At 45.2% G+C, this 24,901-nt stretch overlaps 2 protein-coding genes across 2 annotated transcripts; both read right to left on the bottom strand.

Annotated features, from left to right (window-relative positions):
* Nucleotides 1–589: 589 nt before the first annotated feature.
* On the bottom strand, nt 590–2,858 carry LOC124685374 (probable peroxygenase 5). The gene is made up of 6 exons (XM_047219718.1): nt 2,658–2,858; nt 2,430–2,543; nt 1,886–1,971; nt 1,716–1,810; nt 1,137–1,262; nt 590–934 (listed from the first exon to the last, which is right to left on the bottom strand). The coding sequence occupies exons 1-6, from the start codon at nt 2,743–2,745 to the stop codon at nt 784–786; spliced, it is 660 nt and encodes a 219-aa protein (XP_047075674.1). The 5' UTR covers nt 2,746–2,858; the 3' UTR covers nt 590–783.
* Nucleotides 2,859–5,954: 3,096 nt separating this feature from the next.
* Nucleotides 5,955–9,015, bottom strand: LOC124673313 (probable peroxygenase 5). Its single transcript, XM_047209421.1, has 5 exons — nt 8,901–9,015; nt 8,677–8,762; nt 7,136–7,236; nt 6,334–6,459; nt 5,955–6,247 (listed from the first exon to the last, which is right to left on the bottom strand). The coding sequence occupies exons 1-5, from the start codon at nt 9,001–9,003 to the stop codon at nt 6,088–6,090; spliced, it is 576 nt and encodes a 191-aa protein (XP_047065377.1). The 5' UTR covers nt 9,004–9,015; the 3' UTR covers nt 5,955–6,087.
* Between the last annotated feature and the right edge of the window lie 15,886 nt (nt 9,016–24,901).

Here is a 24,901-nt window from a genome sequence, read left to right as displayed (position 1 = left end):
GAGATGTTGGTCGGCGGATCGCATGACGCGCCACGGTCTGACCTGCCACACGGTTTGCCCGCTCTGCAGCATTGAGGACGAGACTCTTAACCATCTCATCTTACAATGCTGCTATGCGCGTGCGATCTGGTTCAGGATCCTGCAGCGCCGTCAGTGGGATCAGCTGGCTCTGCATGCTGATAGCGTTCTCGCTGACTGGTGGCCGGCCGCGGAACATCAGCTAAGAGCCAGGGACCGATGCTGCTTCAGCTCGCTTGTCCTGTTATTCAGTAGATCACTATGGCTACAGCGCAATGCGAGGGTCTTCGACCGGGATGAGATGCCTGCTCACACCCTCCTGGAGATCGTGGACAGTGAATGGCTCGCGTGGCTGCGGTGTAGACGTGGGACTTTGAGAGAGATCGAATTGGGGTAGCTAGGGCTATGTCCTAGATGGTAGACGGTCCAAAGTGACCGTGTTGGCAATCCAAACTCTTGTAAATGTTTCTCCCCTTGATGCTTAATATAAAGACACGCAGAGCTCATGCGGGTTCTCTACAGAAAACAGCCAAAATCTAACACAAACTAGTATAGAGGAAAACAAAAAAAATACTATGCAAACGCACTGCTTAATAATATGTATTGTATTTTACCAGCTAACTGAAACACATTGTGTTTCATTTTTCAGTACTTATGTGCAACAAAATATACTTGCCCGATAAATATCGTATTTGACCAGCAATTAATATTTTATACACATATGCTTCCCAAATTATGTGGAATTCATATTCATGTTAAAGCCCATCACATTTCACTTCGAGATGACCTCCGTTTTTCCTCCAGCTTGACAAACTCACTCGCATCATATATGCCTCTTATGCTATCCTTGTGAAGAAAACCATCCTTATCACTTGAGAGCTTGTATGACAGCCCCCACTCTTTTACTGGCCCTCCCCTATATTCAAAAGAAATGAAAACTTAGGAAACTTTATAATCCATATTTATCATTTGACCCTTTGGTGAGTTTCTAAGAGGAAAGTTAGATACACAAACCTAGGTGATAGAATCATATGGCACACGTTCATTAGTTATATTGACAAAGCCAAAGTTATTGCAAGAATGTTAATTCACAATAACCAAGTGCCAATGAAAATTACCATGATTGAGGGTCTAGTGGATCACGATTTGATAAGATCAGCTCCTCCACCTCCAAGGATGTCAGCGCATCTGATCTAACTTTTGCATGCTTTATGAATATTTCTTCAAATTTTTGGGGAACAAACCTACAGCTTCACATGCTCAGTAGATGCATAGAGATATGAATAAACTTAATAAATTACTAAGCACTGCCGGTGTTATCTCACTAGAGAAAATGCTAAAGCATAGATATATTATATCAGTATATCACCAAATGGTCAAAGCTATGTCAATAATATTTAAGTTGGAAGTTAGAGCAGTAGGTCTCAATTGTTTAGTGCATGTGCTTATTGTGTTGGATATGCTAATGCGACATATTATACATTTGTTCTTGATGTAAGTCCGACCACAAAACACCATAGATTGATTATGATATGACCAAAGATTGGTACTGATTTAACAACTAAACCCAGAATAGGTTAGGATATATTAAAAGTCTGAGCAAATTGTAGCCTGTACTTTTTTTACTTCTACGTTACAGTTTACATCATGCACAGTGGCATGTACAAGATATCACATAAGTAGGCGATCTGAATTACCTTCCATTAGCATCGTATGCACCTGTATCGCTTCCATGCATCCCTTTGTGGATTTGGTCTATATATATATTAATCTGGGGCAATGGCGCATCAACCTGAATTTAATACCAAAATTGTAAATGCCAAGTCCATTGTGTGAGCGCACATGTATATCTGTGAGGGAGTCATACTGGGCTCGTTTTAGGACCAAGAGCAGCATGCACCGAGGAGGCAGACTCTCTAGAAAATGCAACATCACAACCAAGTGCAACATATCCTACAAGACAAAGCATATTAAGGTTTATTAACATATGCTTATTAGTTATGTCATATGGGGTCCAACATATACACCCAGCCACAAAGATGAGGAGAGGATTCCACAAGGAAATCCTTTTTCTTTGTTATCCTACAACACAAAGCATATTAAGCATACAGACTTCACCTTATTTGTTATCCTTTTTCTGAATTTTTTTATAGTGCATATCAAGAAAATCTAGACATAGCAAAACTGTTAACTTGAGCTACCTTAGAAGCAATTTTTTGGATTAATTCGGCGCAAGTAAAGCTTCTGGATTTTTTTCCTATGTACGATTAAACCATCTAGTTGAGCTTAGTTTCTGCTTGTCAAACAGTAGACACGCTATCTTATTAGAAGAACTACAGATACATATGATGGTTCTGACTCTCAACAAGAACAATTTCATTTTGCAGAATCAGATACATAACAACAATCACCTTCAAATGTTTCTGAAGGAGTAATAATTCCATCCTTGTTACGGTCGAAAAAAGAGACATGTTTTTGGAGTTCCGTCATGTTAGCAATATCAAGATATGCCGTCGCATGCCCCCCTTAATTAGAAACATAGCAATGATATCCATTAGACAAATCTTGAACGAACAATGATATTCCTGGAAGGAACATCTCAGAAACAGAAGAGCAAAACGCAACACTGAAGAACTTACAGCTAAATACCCATACAAGCAGAAGAATAGTCACCGGCGGCATCTGCAGAGAGGCCGCTGCTGACGATCGTCGCCAGCCCACCATCATCGTTGGTTATTTCTTCTGCGGCTGTATGCCTGGATGTGCACCTCACAAATGGTAACGCTTGGCCCTGTTTAAGTAGCTCAGGGAAGAGCTAAATATGAGCAAGTCATCTCTCTGTGGTAGTACTGGTCCCTCTTTCTTCTTTTCTGAATGAAGTACATAAATGTCGTTGTATGATTGATGTGCACGGCTATTGACTACCAGCTTTTTCTTGCGTGCAGGTAATGTTATGTTTGCAATCATGAGACAAGATATGGGCAGGTGTAACTAGAGAACCAAATGAAGCCACATGTTTCATAACTGTTTTCCCTATGCGGTGGTCCTTGTGTTCACTTGGCAGAAACCAAGCCACAGTTTAATAGAACGTAGGTTGGGCAAATTAAAGAACTTACAAAAAATAGGAGAATCTCTTAGTTCCCATTTTTAAGTAATATATGTCTGGTTTTACTAGTTGCCTTAGTTTTATAGAAAACATTATTGGCTGAAGAACTTATGAGACTGAATTATTGTAATTAATAAAAAATATTCTGAATCATCTGTTTGTGGAAACAGAAACAAGCAGGAGTTGTAAACGATGAAAGTAAATATGAACTGAGAAAACATTTATTTGCGCACCACACTAGTCTAAGTTTACAGATCTAACAACTCACATAAAAGTAGAATGCATTATCATTTTTAAACTTTTTGCTAACTCTAGGTCACCCGGGATTTTTCTTAGCACTCGGTCCATCAGTCAACTTCTCTAGATTTGCGTTTGGGCTAAGTTTTCGTTGTTTGTCTTTGGACTTTTTCTGGTTTGGTTTGGCCCAGTTGTATGTTCACGTCTTTTTAAAGTTATAAGCTTGTTGTTGTTTTGGTAGGCCTTTTTCGTTGGGCTTTTGATCATTCGGCTGACCTTTGTATCTGGCCTGTCTCTTTTGTGATCTTTTTTGTGAAACATTGACTACACAACTGTAGATGAAATCTTCATTGGAAACCTATGCATTTTTTGTACGTGCAATTGCATATAGGTGTGCACATATGTGTGCAATTGGAAACTCATGACTTTTTTTTACATGCAAGTGCATATATATGCGCAATTGCACATATATATACGATTGAAAACCCATGCCATTTAAAAAAAAAAAAAAAACCCATGCCATTTTTGTGTAAGTGCAATTGCATATATGTGTGTAATTTGAATGTATCTTCATATGTATAATTAAGTTCCGTTTGTTCACCATAAAAATCTATGCAATTTTATGTACTACAAGAATCTATGCATATGTTTGCTCTCAGAGATACAAATGCACATGGAAGTGCGATTTCATTTTTGTGTAATTGTATTTTCTCCCATCCTTTTGTAATTGCAATTGTCATGCATGCCTTTTTATTATTCTTACTTAAAAAGTATAGTTAAAAAACATGATGACTGGTTGACCAAGAATTAGATTAATTCGCGGTCACGTGATTTAAAGCCCGTCAAAATAGCCAGCAGAACATGGGTCCACATGAACCCAAATTTTAAGAAATATTAATAATCGTGTTTCAAACTTCATTAAAAATATGAATAAATCATGCATGTACATATTGCCTTGATACTTACTGGTGCAAAAAAAAAATCATCGTATGCGTATGTAGCATATAAAAAAATGGAGAAACTGGAACTTCATATTTGGTGCACAGTAAAAATCCAGGTAATTGTATGATTCATTGAACACTTATTGTTTTTCGAACAAGATACATACTTTTATGTTTTATTTTCAAACTTGACATGCACATATTTGAATACATTTTCTCTAGGCATGATTTATGTTGTATTTTTTAAATTTAGCTTTTTTCGATTTTACTGTCCATCAGCGTTCACATGGACCCATATCCACCAAATATGTACACTAATTGCTTACCTCTTGTAACTTCTTCCTCTTAGAAGATCCGCAATAAACTTCTACAAGGAAATGAAAAAGCGTCATTTGTTTTTTTCTGAAGAAAAAATTGTCCACAAAATCTGCGTCGCTACAGTGCTATTTTTTAAAATACCTGTGCACGGTCATAAATAAGATGGCATCTAGAGTGTTTTCTCATTTCCAGACTCCTCGCCATTTTCCTGAAGAGCAATACTTACGCATTTTTATTCTTCTTACTCCAGACGCAAAGCTTTACCATCTTTGGAATTCATCAGGCTCGGTTTGTTGTTGGAAACAACTCCTGCAGCTCTTTGATTGTTAGAGCATCAGGCCTAGTCTACAGCATGCTTCTTGCATATCTCCTCAAACTCTTCAGTAACAAACCTGCATACATATTGTACCTCTAATTGTCTCAAATATACACCTGTCTTCATCTGTTGCATATATTTTGTACCTCTAAAGAAGGCATGTGCGGATCTTCTGGTCTTAACCTAGTTGGGGAAAGTGAGAACAAGTGACAGCCAATGCCTCAGACTTTTACTACTGTCTTTCGCAATTTAATGATATCTGCTAGTGTCATTTGTCAGTATCTAATTGGATTTTCCTACACCCCAGGCCTATATTCCGAGTCCAAGTCCTAAACAACGGATAGCTGTTAATCCCATGTGCTATACACACCAAATTAATTTTGATGCCACAACCACAGCTTGGCATCAATCACCTCCTTCAGAGTTTATCCAAAGGGGCAAACGAACAAAAGACAGTGCACCACTCCCAACTGCTCCCCTTAACATTTTGTTTCACCTTAACCTTTTGTTTCATATCAAGTGGTTCGACAGTCGTCCATCCGGTCATAAAATATGTCACGATTGAGTTGTTTCTTTAGTAATTGTATGTCTCTTCACTTGACTGATGAGTAAATGTGTAATCCTTATTTAAGCAATCGATGCCTGATTCTACTACCTGGTATGTTTCTAGAAAATTGTACTGGCAGCTAAACAAACGAGTAGCTGGTGAACTTCTGAGATATAAAGTTTACAAATAGCTTCTTCCAGCTTCTGCTTTGGCATGCCCACACAAGCCAAAATGTATTCGAAACACTACTGGCCAAATCCAGGAGAGCATCTGGTTGATACAAATTAGTTTGCTTGAGACTAGTAACAAAGCATGTATGTTGAGGAGAATGAGATAGAACAAGGTGGAATCAGCTGTTTGTGGAGAAATAAATAAGCCAGACTAGTGATAAGATGTAAAAGTAAAAGGAAGTGTGAACTGAGAACTTCCCAATTTACATTTTTTTGCAATATCTTCAGAATCAGCTTTTCACCCTCAATCCATAAACATGAAACAAATGAAATCAAGATACATCATTAATTTTGGAAACCAGACTCACGAGCACACCATAATTTACAGATACTTGGACACAGCCACAAATTAAAGGCTATCAGGTGAGTTTTCATCATTTCTTCTTGGCAAATTCCTTAGCTTCCTTCCTCTCTTTTTCCAACCTCTCAAAGAGGCTGCCGTCGTATACTGCCCTGACAGTCTCCTTGTGAAGAAAACCCTCCTTATCTTTGCACAGTGAGTAGAGAACTTTCCACTCTGTGAAACCACCCACTCTGCAATTGTTCCAGAGAAAAATATAAGCTTAAAAGAACATTGCTCACATTTCCATTGTTCATACTACAGGTGAAGTAAAACTTACCTTCCTTTCAAGTCGTTGGGCTCCCTGTTTGCTTGAAGCAACTCATTCAGCTCTTTGCCTGTGAGGGCATCAGGCCTGGTGTGGGCATGCTTCTTGAATATCTCCTCAAACTTTTCAGGAACAAACCTACAGGTTGGGCAGACTGTAAAGTTATAGCAAGCATGGAGCCATGCTAGCCTACTGCGTTAAATCTTTGCACCTCTTAGTAAGCTAGCCAATTCTTAAAAAAATTATTATTGTCTCTCCTTCCAATATAAAATTAGCTCTGAGTACAGTGTAATTTATTGGCAGTTGTACTTTTGTACCACCGTAGCACTTCCGCATGTAGTCGACAATACCTTATCTCGTGTGTCCCACATTGGGAAGTAGTTAATTGTTGAGTGTGTCACACTGTGGCATCTCTTCCTTCGGAGTTTGGACAAATGGAATAGAACAGATACAAGATACCAGTCTTTACGTCAAAAAGAAAAGATACAAGATACCAGTCCCACCTGCTTCCCTTAACCGCTCGTTCTCTCTTTCATATCAAGATCTGTTTGGTAGTCGTAAAGTTGGTACAATTCTTTTCGTTTCTAGCAAGTACTCCAATTCACATCTCTATGTCGATCTCATTACTTTCATATTCTTCAGTTAATTGTCTGACATATTTTTTTTATTTCATCTAAGATCCCTTCTGTTAAGCAGAGTCAGAATCAAATACCAAAACACGAAGGTTAATTTATTCTTGCATAGGTGGCATACTGGCATGACCTGTCCTAGAGCGATTGGGCACATAGTAATATGAGTATATAATAGCTAGTACCTTCCTTGGGCGTCGTACACGCCCGAATCGCTCCCATGCTTGCCCTTGTGGATGTGCTTTACGTAGATGGGGAACTTGAAAGATGGAGCCTTCATGTTCTCCTGCAGCAGCAACACGGTAGAGTTAACAACAGTTAACAATTCGATCAGCGCTTCCCTTTTGTATCAGTAACAGTCCCAATTTCGTGTTGCTGTTTCCAAGTCATGCTGTAAAGTCATGCTGTAAAGCCTGACTCTGCTACTTTGCTCAATGGTTCGCTTTCCTTTCTGGAAAATAATCTGGGTGCACCTTTTCTAGTTGCGATGTGTGTTGGCATGTACATGCCCTCACGTTAGGAATAATATGTTTTGGTTTTCAGCTGGAGTTGTCTAGTCATATGGCACTCAGTCGATGAAAACTCTGAACGAAAGTTTGCGGCAGCATCGTTTTACATTACCACGAGACAACCAGGTTTGCTTTCATCCTTGCATTTGTCAGAAAGGCAAATTAACCATTTGTTGTTGGTAGTCTTTAAACAAGATGGCTTCTAGATGGCCACGAGGAAGGCACATCCTTTTTTATGTTACCGCAAGATAAAACCAATTCACTCTCGTTCTTGCTTTTTAGAAAGCCATAACAATATTTTGTTTCCATCTTTTGAACCACACAGGTCAGTTTCTAGATGTTCACGTGGAATGCACGCCTGTGAAAGAGCAATACTATTGTTAGCCATCGATTTGGTAGGCATTCGGTTGAGCGTTTTTTTTCTTCGCTAAATGGCGCTGCTTTGTTACTCATAAGTAGCAACACCAACATACAATTTGAACTACACCTCTGCTTTGCACAACCGCTAAAGAATAGCATCGACCTATATAGCTTTTTCGATAAAGAGCACCTTATTATTCCTTAAGACCGGTTAGACCTATACGGCTGTGCTTACATGTTAGTAGTACTTGCCAGCTTAATAAAAAAGGAAAACACAACTGATCTACATAAAGTTTGTTTGTCTCGTTGTAGAAAGGGCGAATGCGGACCTAATCCTTGGTACTACTAATTTATTTGTTCTTTGTCGTGCCATGCCAACAGTTGCCAGCGTGACGTCTCGATCATAGGACGTCGTACTATCAGAAGTTCATTTGCCAGCACCTGAGTTTTGCTGCTTATACATGGGCACAAGCTGTGCATTTCTGTCCTGCTCGTTGTTTGCAGCAGCGTCAGGATGCAGGGTTTTGTGAGTGCAAAAATGCGAGGTCGCTTAGACTAACGATTTGCGCTTGGGATTTTGGATAGAAGAGATTGTTAATCTCAGAATCATTGGCTAATCCCAACAACATATAATCTGGGTTAATGGCCAGACGGCTGCCTGCAGTCCAGGTAGTCTCTGCTGCTCTTTTTCGTGAACAGAAACCTTGAGAACTAAGTGAAAGCAACTAGGCAAAATAACCAAGGCAACAGAGTAAAGCTATTAACTCTGAAAGCAACTGGGCCACCAAGAGCAGTAGTATAACAGTGAACACAGAGAGAGATGATGAGCGAGAGAACGAGAGGCTGCGCGTGCATACCGGTACGGTCTTGGGCCCTAGCAGGCCGTTGATGAAGACGGCGCTGAACGCGGAGAGCGCCACCCCGCAGCCGATCGCGCGGAACCCTGCCACGAAGCGAGCTCCAATTCAGGACCACGACACACACAGATGCCGATCGATCGATCTCAGCCATCCCAGAAAATGTGTAGATATTTCTTGGTAGCAAGAAAGAGATGTGTGGTGTGGGTGGGTGAGTTGATTACCTTGGTAGGTCTCTGAGGGGTAGATGACGCCGTCCTTGTTCCGGTCGAAGAAGGCGACGTGCTTCTGCAGCGGCGTCAGCTCGTGGTTGTACACGTCCGCCATGGTCGACGGCGGATCCTCCTTCTTAGGCTTGCCCCCTGGACGCGGCACACACAGAAAGAAGCATTGGTGAGCGCCGGCACGAGAGTCTTGCAACAGAGCCATGTACGGCGGATGCCAGCCGTAGATCATACAACTCCGGGGTCGAACTCACCTGCGGCAGAGACCGCGGTCTTGGAGGCCATGGATTTCGATTCGACCAGGATAGGGGAAAGGTGGCTGCGGCAAGAGAGATTTAATTGAGCTTTGGAAGATGCCGATGAGAGGGGTAGAGGACGCAACAGATCGAAGAGAAGAGAGAGGGGCGGTTGTAAAGATCCGTGAGTGATGGAAGGCTTGTGGGTGGTGCACTGGTATCCGTCCTGCGCGTTCGTGGGGGTATATATGCAGTACCTTTGTGCGCGCGGGCCCGTCGGTCGCCAGGCTTACACGCGCAGATCACAGCGCTTGATCAGTTTCTCCTAGGTTTCGCCCTCGCTGACGTCGCGCCGCACAACCTCTGTGAACGCGTTCTTAGATCATGTACAGTGTGAAACGTTTAGAAAAGTGCTTACAAAACAAAAATGGTTTTATTGAGCACATACAGACATACTAGGAAGATGACTAACTACCACCACTCCCGACTCCTAAAAATAAGCATTAGTGCTTACGAAAATACTTGATTTATTTTTGTAAATGCAGACGACGTGGGCTTAGCCCAGTGGTTGGGGTCGCAGTGACGCACCCCAACGACCGGAGTTCGATTCCTGTCAGGGGCAAATTTCGGAATTATCACGCTAAGTCCCTCTTCTACTATATCAAAAAAGTGTCTAGGAGGTTCATTTTTGTAAATACACCTCTAAACACCTAGCGCTGTACATCGGGTTCTGCCTCTTCAACGTGACTGTGCCGCTGGCCGAAGATCTCCGCCCAGTGCTCGACGTTGCCACAGGCCAAGATCGGCAACACGCGATGAGCCGATGTAAGGGTCTCGTTGTGGGTATTCATCTCGCGCATCCACCGCAAGGTGTTCGACTGAGGCGCAAGAGGAATGCCGATGCTGATCGAGCTTCCAACTCGTTATGAGTCGCATGTCAGGCGACGTACCGGTTGTCGTACAACGCCCACACCTCGTCGGTGGTGAGGTTGGGTGGCTCGACGCCGTTTTCGTCCGTGGCTCCCTCAGGCGATTTTCCATTGCTCTTGTCGGTGGCGAGATTTTGTGCCTAGGGATTCTGCAGGCGAGAGATAGGTATTGCCGATGGAGCGCACCTGCAGGTATTTATCGCTAGAAGCAGGCATGCGAAGAGGCAAGTGCACGCAATAACTCTGAAGCGTGGGAAAACCGCACTCCGATGTGTGGGAAAATCGCAACAATGATGAGACACGTCGCCGCTAGGGAACCAACTGTCACCTTAATTGAAGTAGACATGTCAGCTAAATTCGTCTTAATTAAAGCTGACCAGCCGTTGTGTCAATAACAAGGCTGGTCGAATATCGATATGACACGTGGCATCATTTTCGGCTCGTGTCCTGTGCGCCAACCATAACTTCTATGATCTTAGATGGGCTAGAAATGCTGAACAATCTATTGATCCACCATAGCCAGAAAACCAATTTTCTAGTGTGTTACATCAGTTTTTTTGCATTCATGATACCACCAATGATATCTCGGTGTGGGTAGTGTAAGAAGCTTGTGAATCTTGTCGTGGAAAAACGGAAAGGCAAAGATAGAGAGGAGAGCAGTAAATATCATGTCATCCATATACTTTCTCCGTCCGGAAATGCAAGGCGTTTTAGCCATCTCAAGGTTTACTCACTTTTGTTTGTATATAGTCTATACCTTCACTCTTTTCAGTTTGCATCTAGCTAGTCTATCTCAAAAATATCTAAAACAGTGCACGGAGGGAGTATTAGACAAAACCGCGTCGTCGCCTAGGCCAGTTGGGAACAGGATCACTAGGTTGCGTCGCGGTGGTGCGGCATATCGATCCTCTGCCGGCGTGGCCCCTTGGATGCTGGCGTGCTCGTCGCCACCTGCCATGGCACCCGTGCGTGCACGCGGCTTCTGCCCATCTCCTCTCTACGATTCATCGTCCATGAACTCGGCGTGTGTGTTTCTTTCTTACGTCATGGAGCAGAAAGCTGGGTCGACATTCTCGGCGTCGCGTCGCGCGCGTGCGTACGTGTCTCGCTTTTTCCTAACTTGTGACGCACGACACGCCAACGGATGCCCGATGCCCGACATGCGGTGCCGCGCTACCGCTTTCTGGGCCTTTCGGCCTAGCTAGCTGCCTCAGCCGCTCATTTCTTCTCTACGTTTCCAGGGTTCTCTCAATGTCAAGCCGCCGTCACCTTCGCCCTGAAACCACCATGGTGCTACGACACACTGCTGGCACTAGTGGAAAATGGGGCATCCATCTAAGCTATTGGTACCGGTTCCTTACGAACCGGTGCCGCCAATGGGGCAATCTGCACCGGTTCGCGGGCTCAGGCGTGCGAGGAGCATTGGCACCGGTTCGTGAGGGGCTTTCGTACCGGTTCGTGTTAGGAACCGGTACGAAATGTCTTCGGCCATTTGTCAGACGCTTGGTGGGGCCCGGGCAGGACCTTTGGTACCGGTTTTTAACACGAACCGGTACCAAAGGGTGCCCCCTATATCATCATCGAGCCCGTCCCCTGGCCGGCTCATTTTTCTGTTCTTCCTCTCACACACAAAATTTTTGCACCTCTCACACTCCAACAAATCTCTAATTTTTCTCCACCATTTTAACAAGATTAAGGGCATTCATCTATCCAACGGTTAGCAATATCATCCTTTCTTCCGGCGTTCCTAATTTAGCACATCTCTTTGGTAGTTTTAACTCGTACTATTTTTCTAGTGCTAGCAAGGTGTTCGATGAAATTCCTAAGTTAGGGATTTTACTTTTTTATAATCAATTTGAGCTGAAATTATGGTATATTTTGTAGGTTTTAATTAGTATCATCCCCGTCTTACCGCCGTCGATCGCCAGCGTCGTCCCCTAGCCGGCACCGTACAACCTCGGTGAGCCTCTTCTTTTTTATAAAAAAAACTTAGTTTTATCTCGATGAACTTGAATATTAATTTAGTTTGTCACTCATATATCCACGATGTTGTGTAATTAATGATATTTGATATACATATAAAATGCGAGATGAATCGACAATGGATGTAGGGTGACCGGTGCCATCCCGACTTCATTAATGGCATGCATTATTTTCTCAACGTGGCTGAGGCAAACAGCGATCGAATGGTTTCATCTATTGTCCATGTAGTTCCTGTAAGAATATGACGGATTACTCTACCTCAAAGACCATTCACGTCCACCTGCTGCAGAACGGTTTCATGCCCAGCTATAATTGTTGGACTAAGCACGGAGAAAGAGGGATTATATTGGAAGACAACGAAGAAGAAGAGGATAGTGACAACTATCCTATGTTCACTGAAGACGGTGATAGTAGAATGGGGGAAGACGAAGCTGAAGAAGAGCCCATTTTTTATGAGCCCATTTTTGATGACCCCGATGACGATTTGGGTCGGGCCATTCTTGATGCGAAGATAAGCTGCGGAAGTGAAAATGAGAGGTTGAAGTTGGAGAAAATGTTAGAGGATCACAAGACACTGTTGTACCCAAATTGCGAAGATGGCCGGAAAAAGCTGGGTACCACGCTGGAATTGCTGCAATGGAAGGCAGAGAATGGTACTTCGACAAGGGATTTGAAAAGTTGCTGAAAATAATAAAGAAGATGCTTCCGGGGAGAACGTATTGCCCTCTAGTACGTACGAAGCAAAGAAGGTTATCTGCCCTCTAGGATTAGGGGTGCGGAAGATACATGCATGCATCAATGACCGCATCCTCTACCGCGGGGAGTACGAGAATTTGAATGCATGCCCGGTATGTAGTGCATTGAGGTATAAGATCGGGCGAGATGACCCCGGCGATGTTGAGGGCGAGTCCACCCCCAGGAAGAGGGTTCCTGCGAAGGTGATGTGGTATGCTCCTATAATACCACGGTTGAAACGTTTGTTCCAAACCAAAGAGCATGCCAAGTTGTTGCGATGGCACAAAGAGGACCGTAAGAAAGATTTGATGCTGAGACACCCCGCTGATGGGTCGCAGTGGAGAAAAATCGACAGAGAGTTCAAGTCATTTTCAGATGACGCAAGGAACTTAAGATTTGGTCTAAGTACCGATGGCTTTAATCCTTTCGGTGAGCAGAGCTCCGATCATAGCACACGGCCGGTGACTCTATGTATCTATAACCTTCCTCCTTGGTTGTGCATGAAGCGGAAATTCATTATGATGCCGGTGCTCATCCAGGGCCCGAGGCAACCCTGAGCAACGACATTGATGTGTACACGAGGCCGTTGGTTGAAGAACTTTTACGGTTGTGGCGTGACGAAGGTGTACCGTGTGGGATGAGCACGAACAAAAGGAATTTAACCTACGGGCGTTGTTGTTTGTAACCATCAATGATTGGCCTGCTCTTAGTAACATTTCAGGGCAGTCAAACAAGGGATACAACGCATGCACACACTGTTTAGGTGAGATTGACACTATATATTTAGGAAACAAGAATGTGTACCTAGGGCATCGTCGATTTCTTCCAAAACAACATCACGTAAGAAAGAGAGGAAAGCATTTCGGAGGTGAGGCAGATAACCGGACGAAGCCTACCCGCCCTACTGGGGAAGTTATATATGATATGGTCAAGGATTTAAAAGTGATCTTTGGAAAGGGTCCCGACGGACAATCTGTTCCGAATGTTGACGGACATGTACCCATGTGGAAGAAGAAGTCGATATTTTGGGAGCTACCCTACTGGAAATTCTTAGAGGTTCACTCTGCAATCGACGTGATGCACGTGACGAAAAATCTTTGCGTGAACCTGCTAAACTTCTTGGGCGTGTATGGGAAGACAAAAGATACACCGGATGCACGGCGAGACCAGCAAAGTATCCACGAAGGAAGCAACCTCGAATCCGGAGAAGTATCAAGGTCCCGCCAGCCTACGCTCTTACCAAAGAAGAGAAGGAGATCTTTTTGAAGTCCTGAGTAGCATCAAGGTCCCGTCTGGCTTCTCGTCGAATATAAAGGGAATAATAAACATGTCAGAGAAAAGTTTCAAAACCTAAAGTCTCATGACTGCCACGTGATTATGACACAATTACTTCCGGTTGCATTGAGGGGGCTTCGCCGGAAAATGTTCGAGTACCCATTGTGGAGCTATGTGCTTTCCTCAATGCAATTTCTCGAAGGTGATCAATCCACTTACTCTACAAAATTTACGGAAGGATGTGGTCCAATGTCTAGTCGGCTTCGAGTTGGTGTTCCCACCATCCTTCTTCAATATTATGACACATCTCCTAGTTCACCTGGTCGAAGAGATTGGCGTTCTCGGTCCTGTATTTCTACACAACATGTTCCCCTTTGAGAGATTCATGGGAGTCTTAAAGATGTTCATAACCGTGCTAGGCCAGAAGGAAGCATCTCCAAGGGCTATGGAACAGAGGAGGTCATTGAGTTTTGTGTTGACTTTATTCCTGACCTTAAGCCGATCGGTGTTCCTGAATCACGCTATGAGGGGAGGGCGCTTGCCAGGCACGAGGAGGGCGGCCCGCCTCCTTCGAACTTCAACGAGGCCGGCCGTCGGCTGTGGTGGCGCGGCCGGACTCTCCAGGACGTCATGGCCTACCGTGGCCCCCGCCTGCGCTACCCTCAGTCCCAGCCCACGCGTGCTCTCCCGCCGAGATTCGACTACCGCGACCCCGATGCCAGCGACGATGATGACGGCGACTACGACGACTACAGAGTGGCGAGTACTATAGGGCTAGGCACGAGTATGACCGAATGACTCCAACGAGTCAAATCTGGCCATGTATCTTAATTTTCAGTTGAGCTACTTTTAATTCGAGTTCAATCGTAACAAAATTGTATTCCCACCCTTTCTTTCTCGCCTTTTTCTCCCACGCGCGGCATCGTGACGGGCAAGTTTCCCGCGCGACGTCGGGCGGGAAACTTTCCCGCGCGGACGGCGTCGTGGCGGGAGTAAAGAAAAGAAATAGAAAAGAAACGAGAAAGAAAAGGAAAAAATAAATAGAAAATAAAAGAAAAGGAAACAGAAAAGAAAAGAAAAGAAAAAGAAAAGAAAAAGAAAAGCAATAGAAAAAATAAATAGAAAATAAATAGAAAAGAAAAATAAAAGCAAAAGAAAAAATAAATAGAAAAGCAATAGAAAAAATAAATAAAAAAGAAATAGAAAAGAAAATAAATAGAAAAGAAAAGAAAAAGAAAAGCAATAGAAAATAATAAATAGAAAAGAAAAGAAAAAATAAAAGCAATAGAAAATATAAATAGAAAAGAAAAGAAAATAATAAATAGAAAATAAATAGAAAAGAAAAGAAAAGAAACAGAAGAAGAAAAATAAATAGAAAAGAAAAAGAAAAGAAAAAGAAACAGCAAAAGAAAAGAAAACAGAAAAAGAAAAAAGAAAAACAAAAAAAAAACCTTTGGCACCCCACCAACTGGTACGAAAGGCCTTTCGTACCGGTTGGTGGCACCAACCGGTGCCAAAGGTCGTTCCCAGGCGTTTTGACTTAGCCGCGCGGGCAAATCCCCCAAAATTCCCCCAATCTTCACGCGCATCGCGGGTCGGTCCGCTGCGCGCGCGCTCGCCGTCGCCGTCGTCCACGCCGTCGAGCACCACGCCGTCGCCGCCGTCGAGCACCACGCCGTCGAACACCACGCCGTCGCCGTCGTCCGCGCGCAGCACCTGCAGGCCTGCCTCTCCTCTCTCTCTCCGCGCGCGCCGGCAGGTACGTACGTCCTCCACGCCGGCCGCCGCACCATGGCTCCGTCGGCGTCCCTCTCCCCTTGTCCTGCCCTCGCCCGCGCGCTCCACGCTGCCTCGCTGCTGCTCCGTCTAGGTCGGCGTCTCGCTGGTGCGCTCCCGGCCTCCGCCTCGGCGCCGGCCAGGTCACGCCCGCAGGGTGTTCGACCCAATGCCGAGGCGCGCGTGCACGGCGTGGAGGCTGTCCAGGCTGCTCCCGAGCCCCTCGGTGGTGGTGACCGCGCGGTGGTGGAGGCCGTGCGCCAGGGAGGCCGAGGAAGGAGAGCCTCCGGAGCACGCCGCCGACGCGGCCTCAGGATCTCGCCGGAGAGGGAGTTGTGGGAGAGGACGGCGAGGAGGAGGTTGTGGAGGTCCGGGGAGGTGGGGTGGGAGAGGGCGGCGAGGAGGAGGTTGTGGAGGTCCGGGAAGATGGGGGTGAGGTGGGGTGCGAGGCGGGCGAGGGTGTTGAGGGCAGACTCGTGGAGGGCGGGCGGGGAGGCGGGGGACGCGATGGATCATACTCCTAGACGTATGAAGTGCGGTAGGGGCGGCCGCGGCCGACGAGCGCGTTCTGGATGTGGAGGCTGCGCACCCGCACGCCGGAGCACGAGTCGATGGTCACCGCCGTAGTAGATTTAGGGAAAGAAAAAATAGGACCGCCGTAGTAGATTTAGTGAAAGAAGAGCGAGAGGAGGAACACCGAGTCCATGGAGGAACACCGAGTCCGTGGGTTAGGGTTAGGGTTTTTGCTTTCTTCATTTCAATTGTTATCCATCTAGCAATCTGTTATATGATCATGACAAGATGAATGAAATATAATTGCTTTCTTAATTTTGTAGTGACATTGAGCTATGGCGGACGGCACCTTCGTCCGAGATGAGGAGGTGGAAGAAGCGGTGCGTAAATTGATATATGAGAGTGCCCGTGGGGCCGATGGAGATGAAAGAGAGTTTGCCGACTTTCTCGAATGATTTCGGCGAGGGACTTGAGTCCGAACAAGTTAGAAGAGACAACGAAGTTTCCATAACAAACTCCGCCGAGGTGTATATTTATGTATCAAGTCTATGTTCATATCACTAGATGCATTCATTTATTTGTATTCCACTTATTAACGAATAATTTTTCTATTAGCCTTCCGGATCATCGAGCAAGTCTCGTTAAAACAAAACGAGGCCCGACGCGAGTTCTAAAGGGCGAGGGTAGGTTAGCCCTCACGGCATTTAAGGATAATGGTGAACCGGTGCATCCCAAAGATCACCGCACCAAATTTACAAGTCAAGCTGGAGTTCTTGTTAGGGACCATGTACCGATCAGCATTCGAGAGTGGCATAAGCCGAAGAAAGCGGAGAATGAAGCTAGTTATGTCAACGACGCGATGAAAAAGTTTCTTTGGGAAACTCCGTCTGACACGCTTCAGCCTACCGGAAGACATGACGGAAGGCCAGAAGAATAAAGTCAAGGAATGGAGTCTCAAGAAGATGGCCATACAATTCCAGACCTGGAAGAAAAATTTATGGGACAAATATAAGAATGAAGATCTAGTATTCGATGATAATCTAGTGAAGATAAAGGATCACTGGCAAGAATTTAAGAGGTATAAGCAATCGTCTACTTTTGTGTCCCGATCGGTCACAAATAAGAAAAATGCTGCAAAGAAGACAATTTGGCATCATATGGGGTCAGGTGGCTACAAGACTGCCATTCCGAGGTGGATAGCGTATGAAAATGAACCGATGGCTGCAGGAATCACTCCACGGACATGTGGACCGGCCCGAACGGTCCAAGTTCCGGTTGTTCGCGCATGGGGCGGGGTTGGACCCAAAGACAGGGCTGATCGTTGCGGAGGGAAAATGGAAGGAAAAGATTGAGCAAATCGTACCGAAGCTTGTAGCTGCAATTGAACAGAGTTCGAAAGGGAGAGTATATTCCCGATAGAGAGAATGACGAGCCGACACTCGCTCCGGGGAATCCCGAACACGTTGGACGGGTACGAGCTCGCCCGGGTCTCACCATGAAGGAAGCGTTCCCGGAGTCCGCCGACACTTATAGAAGCCGTTCGCGGAAGAAGAAGAAGGACGCCGACACGTTAAAGGAATTGTTAAATAGGGTGTCGGCGCTTGAGGAAAATCAGAGGCCACCTGATCAGCCGATGTTCCTACAGGATCCTCAAGCCGATGCCGCCCCATCTCAGCGAAGAAGCAGTGTGGGTTCCATGCATCTTGACGGATGTGGAGGAAGCTACCCCATGGATTATGTCACGGAGAAGACAGATTGCGAGCTCTATATGTTATTCAGAAATGCGTCCGTTAAGGTGGCGGTCGGTTATGTTTACCCAAGTGAAGAAGGAGCAACGCACCACCATATGCCCATTCCACCTGGCTGTGTTCGTGTCGGGGTGGATGAAGTTGTTCCGGCTTTTGAAACAGTGGAGCTTGATATTCCTAGAGGTGACGATGAGAAGACACTTGTCGATGTCAAGCACAGTTTCGCTCTATGGCCCAAGAAACACATCGTCCTTCTGCAAAGGCCACCGACTCCTCATAGCAGTCCACATGAGCATCAAAGGCCTTCGACTCCTCCTCCTAGCAGTCCACATGAGCAGCAAAGTCCACACCTACCTGAGAGGGACCCCAGCGTGAGTCCACCACCTCGAGATCCTCCGCGTAAGACAGCACCCGGTAAGCGGAACGGTACGCCGCTTAAGAAGAGATCTAGAAAGGAGAAACCACTGCCGCCTATTGAGAAGTTACCTTGGGAAAAAACTCCCGAGGAAAACCAGGAAGCCGTTGAGTCCCAGCTGAGGGCCTTTTTTTGCTAAGAAAGAGCCAGAGATACCTTTTGAGAAGATACTAGATCCGGTGAAGGTTCGTCGTACAGTCGAGAATCTGTATAACCCTGAACCATCGCCGCTATCTGACTATAGGCGTTCTATTGAAAGGTCGTACGACGAAATGATGGAGGCGAAAAACCCCACTACCAGCTCGGGTATCAAGGAGATAAAAGGGATACACCAAGTCTACCAGCTCGGACAACAACCCGTTAAATCGGTCCCCCCTCTAAAGGTGTTTGACGAGAAGGCCGTTCAAAGTTCTCGACAAATCTCAACCGATTACGCCATGGCTAAGGTAGTATATCAATATGTTCAAGGGAAAGATTTGGTCAAGAATCTCAGCAAGCTACCAACAAGTATGCGTAACTTGCATACGTGGTACGGTGTTGCCGCAAAGGGAGGGATGGAGACTATCATGGTGCGAGTTAAGGAAGAGCACTACTTCCAAGAATACTCGTGAGCGTTGACTTCTGCGAGCTTTTCCAGCTTATACAATCTTCGGGCCCTCGACAAATCTATCGTCGGTTGCTATTGTCTCGTAAGTGATTTATTTATATAATTTGAGAAGTCTTTAGCTCAGCTCCTTGATTATCCGCAAATTATAATCTTTTGTGCGCTATGTTATGCAGATTGAAGATGCTCGAATGCAAAAGGGATGAAATCAAGGACATTGGGTTCATTGACCCGGACACAATGCATGTCAAGACCATAGAAGAACCCCTCTATAACAGGGATACACCGGAGACTTTGCTAAGGTTTTTGAAGCGACAACGTGACAAAAAGACAATACTTTGGCCTTACAACTTCCAAGTGAGTGTTACTCTCTTATAACACATTCTATTTTGCTCACTTATATATATGACACTACATATTTAAACGTGCGCAGGTTTCACTTTATTCTTATCGTTATTAAAATGTACGAAGGAGAAGTTGAAGTCTTTGACTCACTAACCAAAGAGGCTATACTATACAAGTCTTGTTTTCTTATGCTCAAAAGGTAATTCAAATTCTTATCGGTTTTTTTGTTAGTTTCCCGATATCAACTCGATTGATAACTCTTTTGTGCATTTTCTTTTGTCGGGCAGCGTATGGGAAACTTTCATCAAGGAAGATCAGTCCCATGATTGGAAACCGAAGCTGATATGGCGTGCGAACAAAGTAAGTAGTACTACCTAGGTCCACACACCTTTATCATACTTCATTATTGTTTGACTGAATTATATTCTTGTACGGAAATGCGCAAAACAACCACCTGGGACTAATCTATGTGGATACTACGTTTGCGAGTACATCCACAGTAATTGTCAGCGAGAGAGCGAATAATGAAAGAAATAGAGAGGTACGAAAATAATATTCACAAATTTATTTTCTTACCATAAGTTGTGCTGAGTTTCAGTAATAATTGTTTGATTTGTGATTTGATATAACACACATAGCTCATGTATTCATCTTATTCTTTTACAGTTGAGAAGAAAGCGGGAGAAGATCGGAATCGATGAGCGCTTCAAAGCAATCGGCGAGGAATTGGCGGGATTTTTCCTTCGGGAAGTCATATCACCATCCGGAGAGTACCACTATGCATAAAGATCTTCTCCAGCTCCTCGATTGCTTTGTGTGTATATATAGTTTGACTCGGAGTGTACCACTATGGTACATGTGTGTAATAGATCGATCTTCATGCATGTACTATGGTGCATCGACTTGATTTGCATCGGAGAGTACTACTTATGCAATTACATGTGTGTTATATTATATGCACCAACTTTATATGCATCACCTTGATCTTCATGTACTACGTAAACCCAAACGCATTTCCGGTGCATCGACGCGATATGAAACGCTCCGATACCCCTAAACCCCTGCAGAAACCCTAAACCCTGAATTCTCTGCCGCGGCAGAGATTCGTGAATTTTTCCTGCCGCGGCAGCCAACCTTTGCCCGGTACGAAAGGTCCATCGCCGTGTGCTCTCCTGGGCGCCCACGTGGAGGCCCATCTATACCGGTTCGTAAGGAACCGGTACGAAAGGGTGGGGGCCTTTTGCACCGGATGTTTTATACCGGTTGCTAAACCAGTGCAAATGGCCCTCTGGAACCGGTATTGATAAGCGTTTTTCCACTAGTGTGGGACCACCATTCTCGCAAAGCACTCCACCACTACTGAAAAATAGCTCTTCTGCGGCGCACCAAATTGAACTTCCGTGTGACGTATATTCCTCTTGCCATAGTTGTCATGTGACTAGTATTTAAATTTGGTGGCGCATCTTTCGGTGCGCCATAGAATTTTTGAATTCTATGGCGCATTCTGACCCATGCGTCACAGAAGGTCAGACAATTCTGTGGCGGATGCGCCACAGAATATTGCCCCAGAGTTTATGCCACATCTTTGTTATATGCGCCACAGAACTAATTTTTTTTCGAAATTTTTCCATTTCTGCAGTATATCCAGGTATATACACGAAATATACATATCATATCCAGAAATAACATGAATACTCACAAATGACACACAAATGACATGGTGCACACAAATCTTCATCATTACATCATTTAGATTCAAATTATTACACAAGTACATTACAAATATTCATCGTCGCATGTAGTCGCCGACCACCTAGACTACAATAAAGTAGAGTACAACCGCGGTGGCGGTGAGTAAGAGGGGGACCAAGAACTTCAGTCGATTCTTCTTCTTCCCCACATGTCCCCTCCACTGTGCTACCGCCTCCTCTCTAGTCGTGTATCCCTTGTAGTTGTTCCCGCTTAACTTATGCACCTGCTCGAGACAGTCCTGCCACTCCTCGCAGACACCTGGAACCCGACCCTTGTACACAACATACGTCGGCATCTCTATTAACATGCATATTAGTATATCATATTAGTACATCATGCATATATGTTGATAAATATTAGAGCAAAGCATTCGTAATTGAACAAGACACCCGCATATAGTAAAGTCGAACACAACAACAACGACTGTTTAAGTTTGCGACGCACACACACAAGACGACATCCATCGATACACACAAACTGATGAACATAGTACTTAGAGTTTATGACCCATACACAAGACGACGTCCATCTATATATACATACAAACCGATGGAGATAGTACTTAGAGTTTATGACCCACACACTATAAGTCAAGGAGCAGTGGGCTCGCAGGGCTTCGGGAACGCCTTGTACAAATCTTTCGTATTCCACGTCCAAATGTCACCCTGCGCTTTGAGGCGATCTTCGATGTCCCTCTTACATAACGCTCTACCCTAGTGTAAGATCCCTCCCCTGTGACGACGTCTTCAAGGATGATATGTGATAACTTGACCTGGGTAGCATGGAAGTCTTCTTCGAGGTCATCATCGTTGATCCACGCCAACTTTTCTGCCCATCCTCGGAGATCAGATGGTAGCAATAAGTTTTGGCTATCCCAGACAAACCCTTTTAGGTGATGGCTAACGTAGAAGGCCTCCAGAGTGCTGCCAGCCGGCTGCTTGACACATGCGAACTCGAACACGTGCTTGAACTTGCGTTTGCCATCATCCTTGAAACATTTCCCCTTTTCTTTGAAGGAGAATCCCTTTTTGAAGTAGCCCTCGAGAGCATCATCTAGCACACCCCTTACTCTGGCGCAGTTCTTCTTTTTCGCACTCCCCGAGTCAAAATAGGTGGCAAGCGAATACTTCGGGGAGATGGAGATGAGTGTGTACGTAGTACATGTCTCTGCGCAACACAAAATTAGAACAAGATGTTGGAAAATAGCAATGGAAAAGAAAATATATTACAGGGCTAGCGGATGTGTACTTACTCGGGAATGTAAGCCAAAAGGATGTTGTCCTTCCTCTTGTTGTCCAAGAAGAACTTCTGTAGGTATAACACCGCCCTGGCCCGTACCGCTGAGAAGGCCAACTGGATTTCACGCATGTAGTAGGGATCCGCTACCGCGACGTACGAGGCACTCTCTCTCTCTCTTGATCTTGATCGCCAAATTGAGAGCGAATAGGCGGACCGAGTTATAGTCCATCCTTCTCAAGTGGAACTGTTGCCTGCCAAAACCCACCGGCGAGCAGTGGTTAAGCAACACGAAGAGCCGAGAGGCTTCCAAGACTGCAGGGGGCCCTGGTCCCTCGACGTCGTCCCGCAAATGTTCCGGCACACGTCCTAGCGGTTGCAAGGGCGTGCCACCTGACCTATACCTGGTCAGGAAGGTGTTGGATTGCTTCCATGGCAGACACGTAAACATTAAATACGAGCCCGATCGGCTCTCAGGTTGCCCTGTGGATCGGCTCAAAGAGCCGATTGCCCCATGGTTCACGTCGGGTTAACGATGACATGGGGCTCCTGCTCGATCAATATAAAGTTAATCTAATATACGATAGTTTAGGGTTTTCACCGCATGATCGGAACATCCTACGCGTAGTTGAGCCTAATAGACACGAAAGATAATGGAAAGCTAACCCTAAAAGAGGCCTAAAAACCAACATTAAGTTAATTCCCGGAACATCCCTCTTAGGACTAACAAACCGTACCTTACGTACTACCGGATCGTTCAACCCGTTTGCAAGGCCTAACCATACAGATATTAAACCAATCCTTGAAGATTCAAGGAGCAACTATAACAGATTGGATCTACTAAATAACGAACAAGCAAGGCGCTGCCCTTACACCTAGATAGGTATAAGGGCAGCTAGATATCGAGGGACGGCATAGCTAAGCAAATATGCATAAGAAAAGCATCCATGCAAGCCCCAAAACATCTATGATAAATAGTGCTACTCGCCATCAACAACGCTTCAGCACGAGCAACACAAGGTAACGAATAAACGCGTACTGCCTAGATCGCAAGATGCGATCTAGGCAGCATGATGCTTACCCGGGAGAAACCCTCGAAAGAAGGGGTGGCGATGCGCCTGATTTGTGTTTGTTGTGAACGTGATTGTCCTCCTTTTTCGATAACCCTAGATACATATTTATAGTCCAAGGGACTTTCTAATTCGGGTGTGCACCTAACCGTGCACGGGTTAAACTCTATCTTTTAATTCTAAACTAAGATGCGATCTACTATATTTACAGATACACGGGCAATCTAGCCCAAACTCTTCGCGCAAGGCCGCTTCAAAGACGCTCCACGTGTATATCTTTCAAGCCCATCTTCACTTACGGCCCATCTCCTGATTTGGCCAAAATCTGTTGATAACACATGCCCCCCTGGTTTTGGCAATGATAATTTCAAAACCACTCTGTTTTTCCTTCGAAGGGTCATGTCGTGGCAGAGCAGAACCGTCGCAGTATTCTTCATCATGATGCCTTGCCTTCTCAACTTCTCTGCACGATTTGACAGTTGTGTCACCACATCCTCGAAAACTGCTTGAGCATTAAATCTCCGCTATATCCCCTTTTATTTAGCCACATCTTGCAGTTCGCTTCTCCATCCTCTGCTCTGTACCAACCATCAGTCCAAAAAACCCTCTTCCTATGGCCATGTCTTCCTCCTCCTCCTCTTCCGTTTCTCTCCAATCCTCTTCCTCAAGCGAGTCGATTCCAGAGCACAACCAGATGGAAGCGTACAATAGGCGCGCGCCCAAGCATTGGGATGAGCAGGAGTGGGACTTCGATTTCGTGCCAGATGGCCGACCCGAGGACCTCGTCTGGTCAGATGGCGACATGCCTCTGACTGACGGGAAGGACGACCTCCGTTTCCTGATTGACGGAGAACTGGAGGCGGAGAGCGACGATGACCTCTCCTTCCGGGGTAAATTCACCTCCTCCACCAAAGAAGAAGAAGAGGACGATGAAGACGAAGACATCTCCTCCGACACGAAGGAGGAAAAAGAGGACGACGTCTCCTCCGACGAACCGCCGCTAAAGCGCATCCGTGGCTGGGCTTGGTCAGATGAAGACGACGATGATGAAGAGGAAGAAGCTCCTGCTGAAGGTTACAGTAGCAGCGACGAGGAACTCGTCGACAGCAGCAGTGACGGCAGCTTCCCTAGCGACGGCGAAGACAGCAACAGCCCTAGGGACTACTAGCATAGGATTAGCAGTAGCAATCTGTTCCCCTTTTGTCGAGCAATCGGCTTCTCTTTGTAAGAAATCACATGATTAATGAAGAACTCCCTTTGATTTTGCCAATTTACTTTATGCTAATTTTGCCGATCGTCAACTTGGTCAATGCTCAATGAGCCGATGGCAACGCATCAGTTTCAATCGAACAGCCCGCAGCCGCGCGAACCCTAGATCTTGGAC

The sequence above is a fragment of the Lolium rigidum genome, chromosome 1, assembly GCF_022539505.1.
Source record: "Lolium rigidum isolate FL_2022 chromosome 1, APGP_CSIRO_Lrig_0.1, whole genome shotgun sequence".
Classification (NCBI taxonomy): Eukaryota; Viridiplantae; Streptophyta; class Magnoliopsida; order Poales; family Poaceae; genus Lolium; species Lolium rigidum.
Note: the sequence above shows the minus strand (reverse complement) of the source record. Positions and strands in the feature narration are given on the sequence as shown.

Excerpts from the sequence above, each read along its gene's own strand:
- LOC124685374 (XM_047219718.1), bottom strand. The coding sequence starts at position 2,745 with ATGATGGTGGGCTGGCGACGATCGTCAGCAGCGGCCTCTCTGCAGATG. Across the intron at positions 1,972-2,429 it reads TCCTTCAGAAACATTTGAAG|GATATGTTGCACTTGGTTGT; the intron begins GTGATTGTTGTT and ends TTTGTCTTGTAG. Across the intron at positions 1,263-1,715 it reads GCATACGATGCTAATGGAAG|GTTTGTTCCCCAAAAATTTG; the intron begins GTAATTCAGATC and ends GTGAAGCTGTAG.
- LOC124673313 (XM_047209421.1), bottom strand. The coding sequence starts at position 9,003 with ATGGCGGACGTGTACAACCACGAGCTGACGCCGCTGCAGAAGCACGTC. Across the intron at positions 6,460-7,135 it reads GTGTACGACGCCCAAGGAAG|GTTTGTTCCTGAAAAGTTTG; the intron begins GTACTAGCTATT and ends CCCAACCTGTAG. Across the intron at positions 6,248-6,333 it reads CCCAACGACTTGAAAGGAAG|AGTGGGTGGTTTCACAGAGT; the intron begins GTAAGTTTTACT and ends GAACAATTGCAG.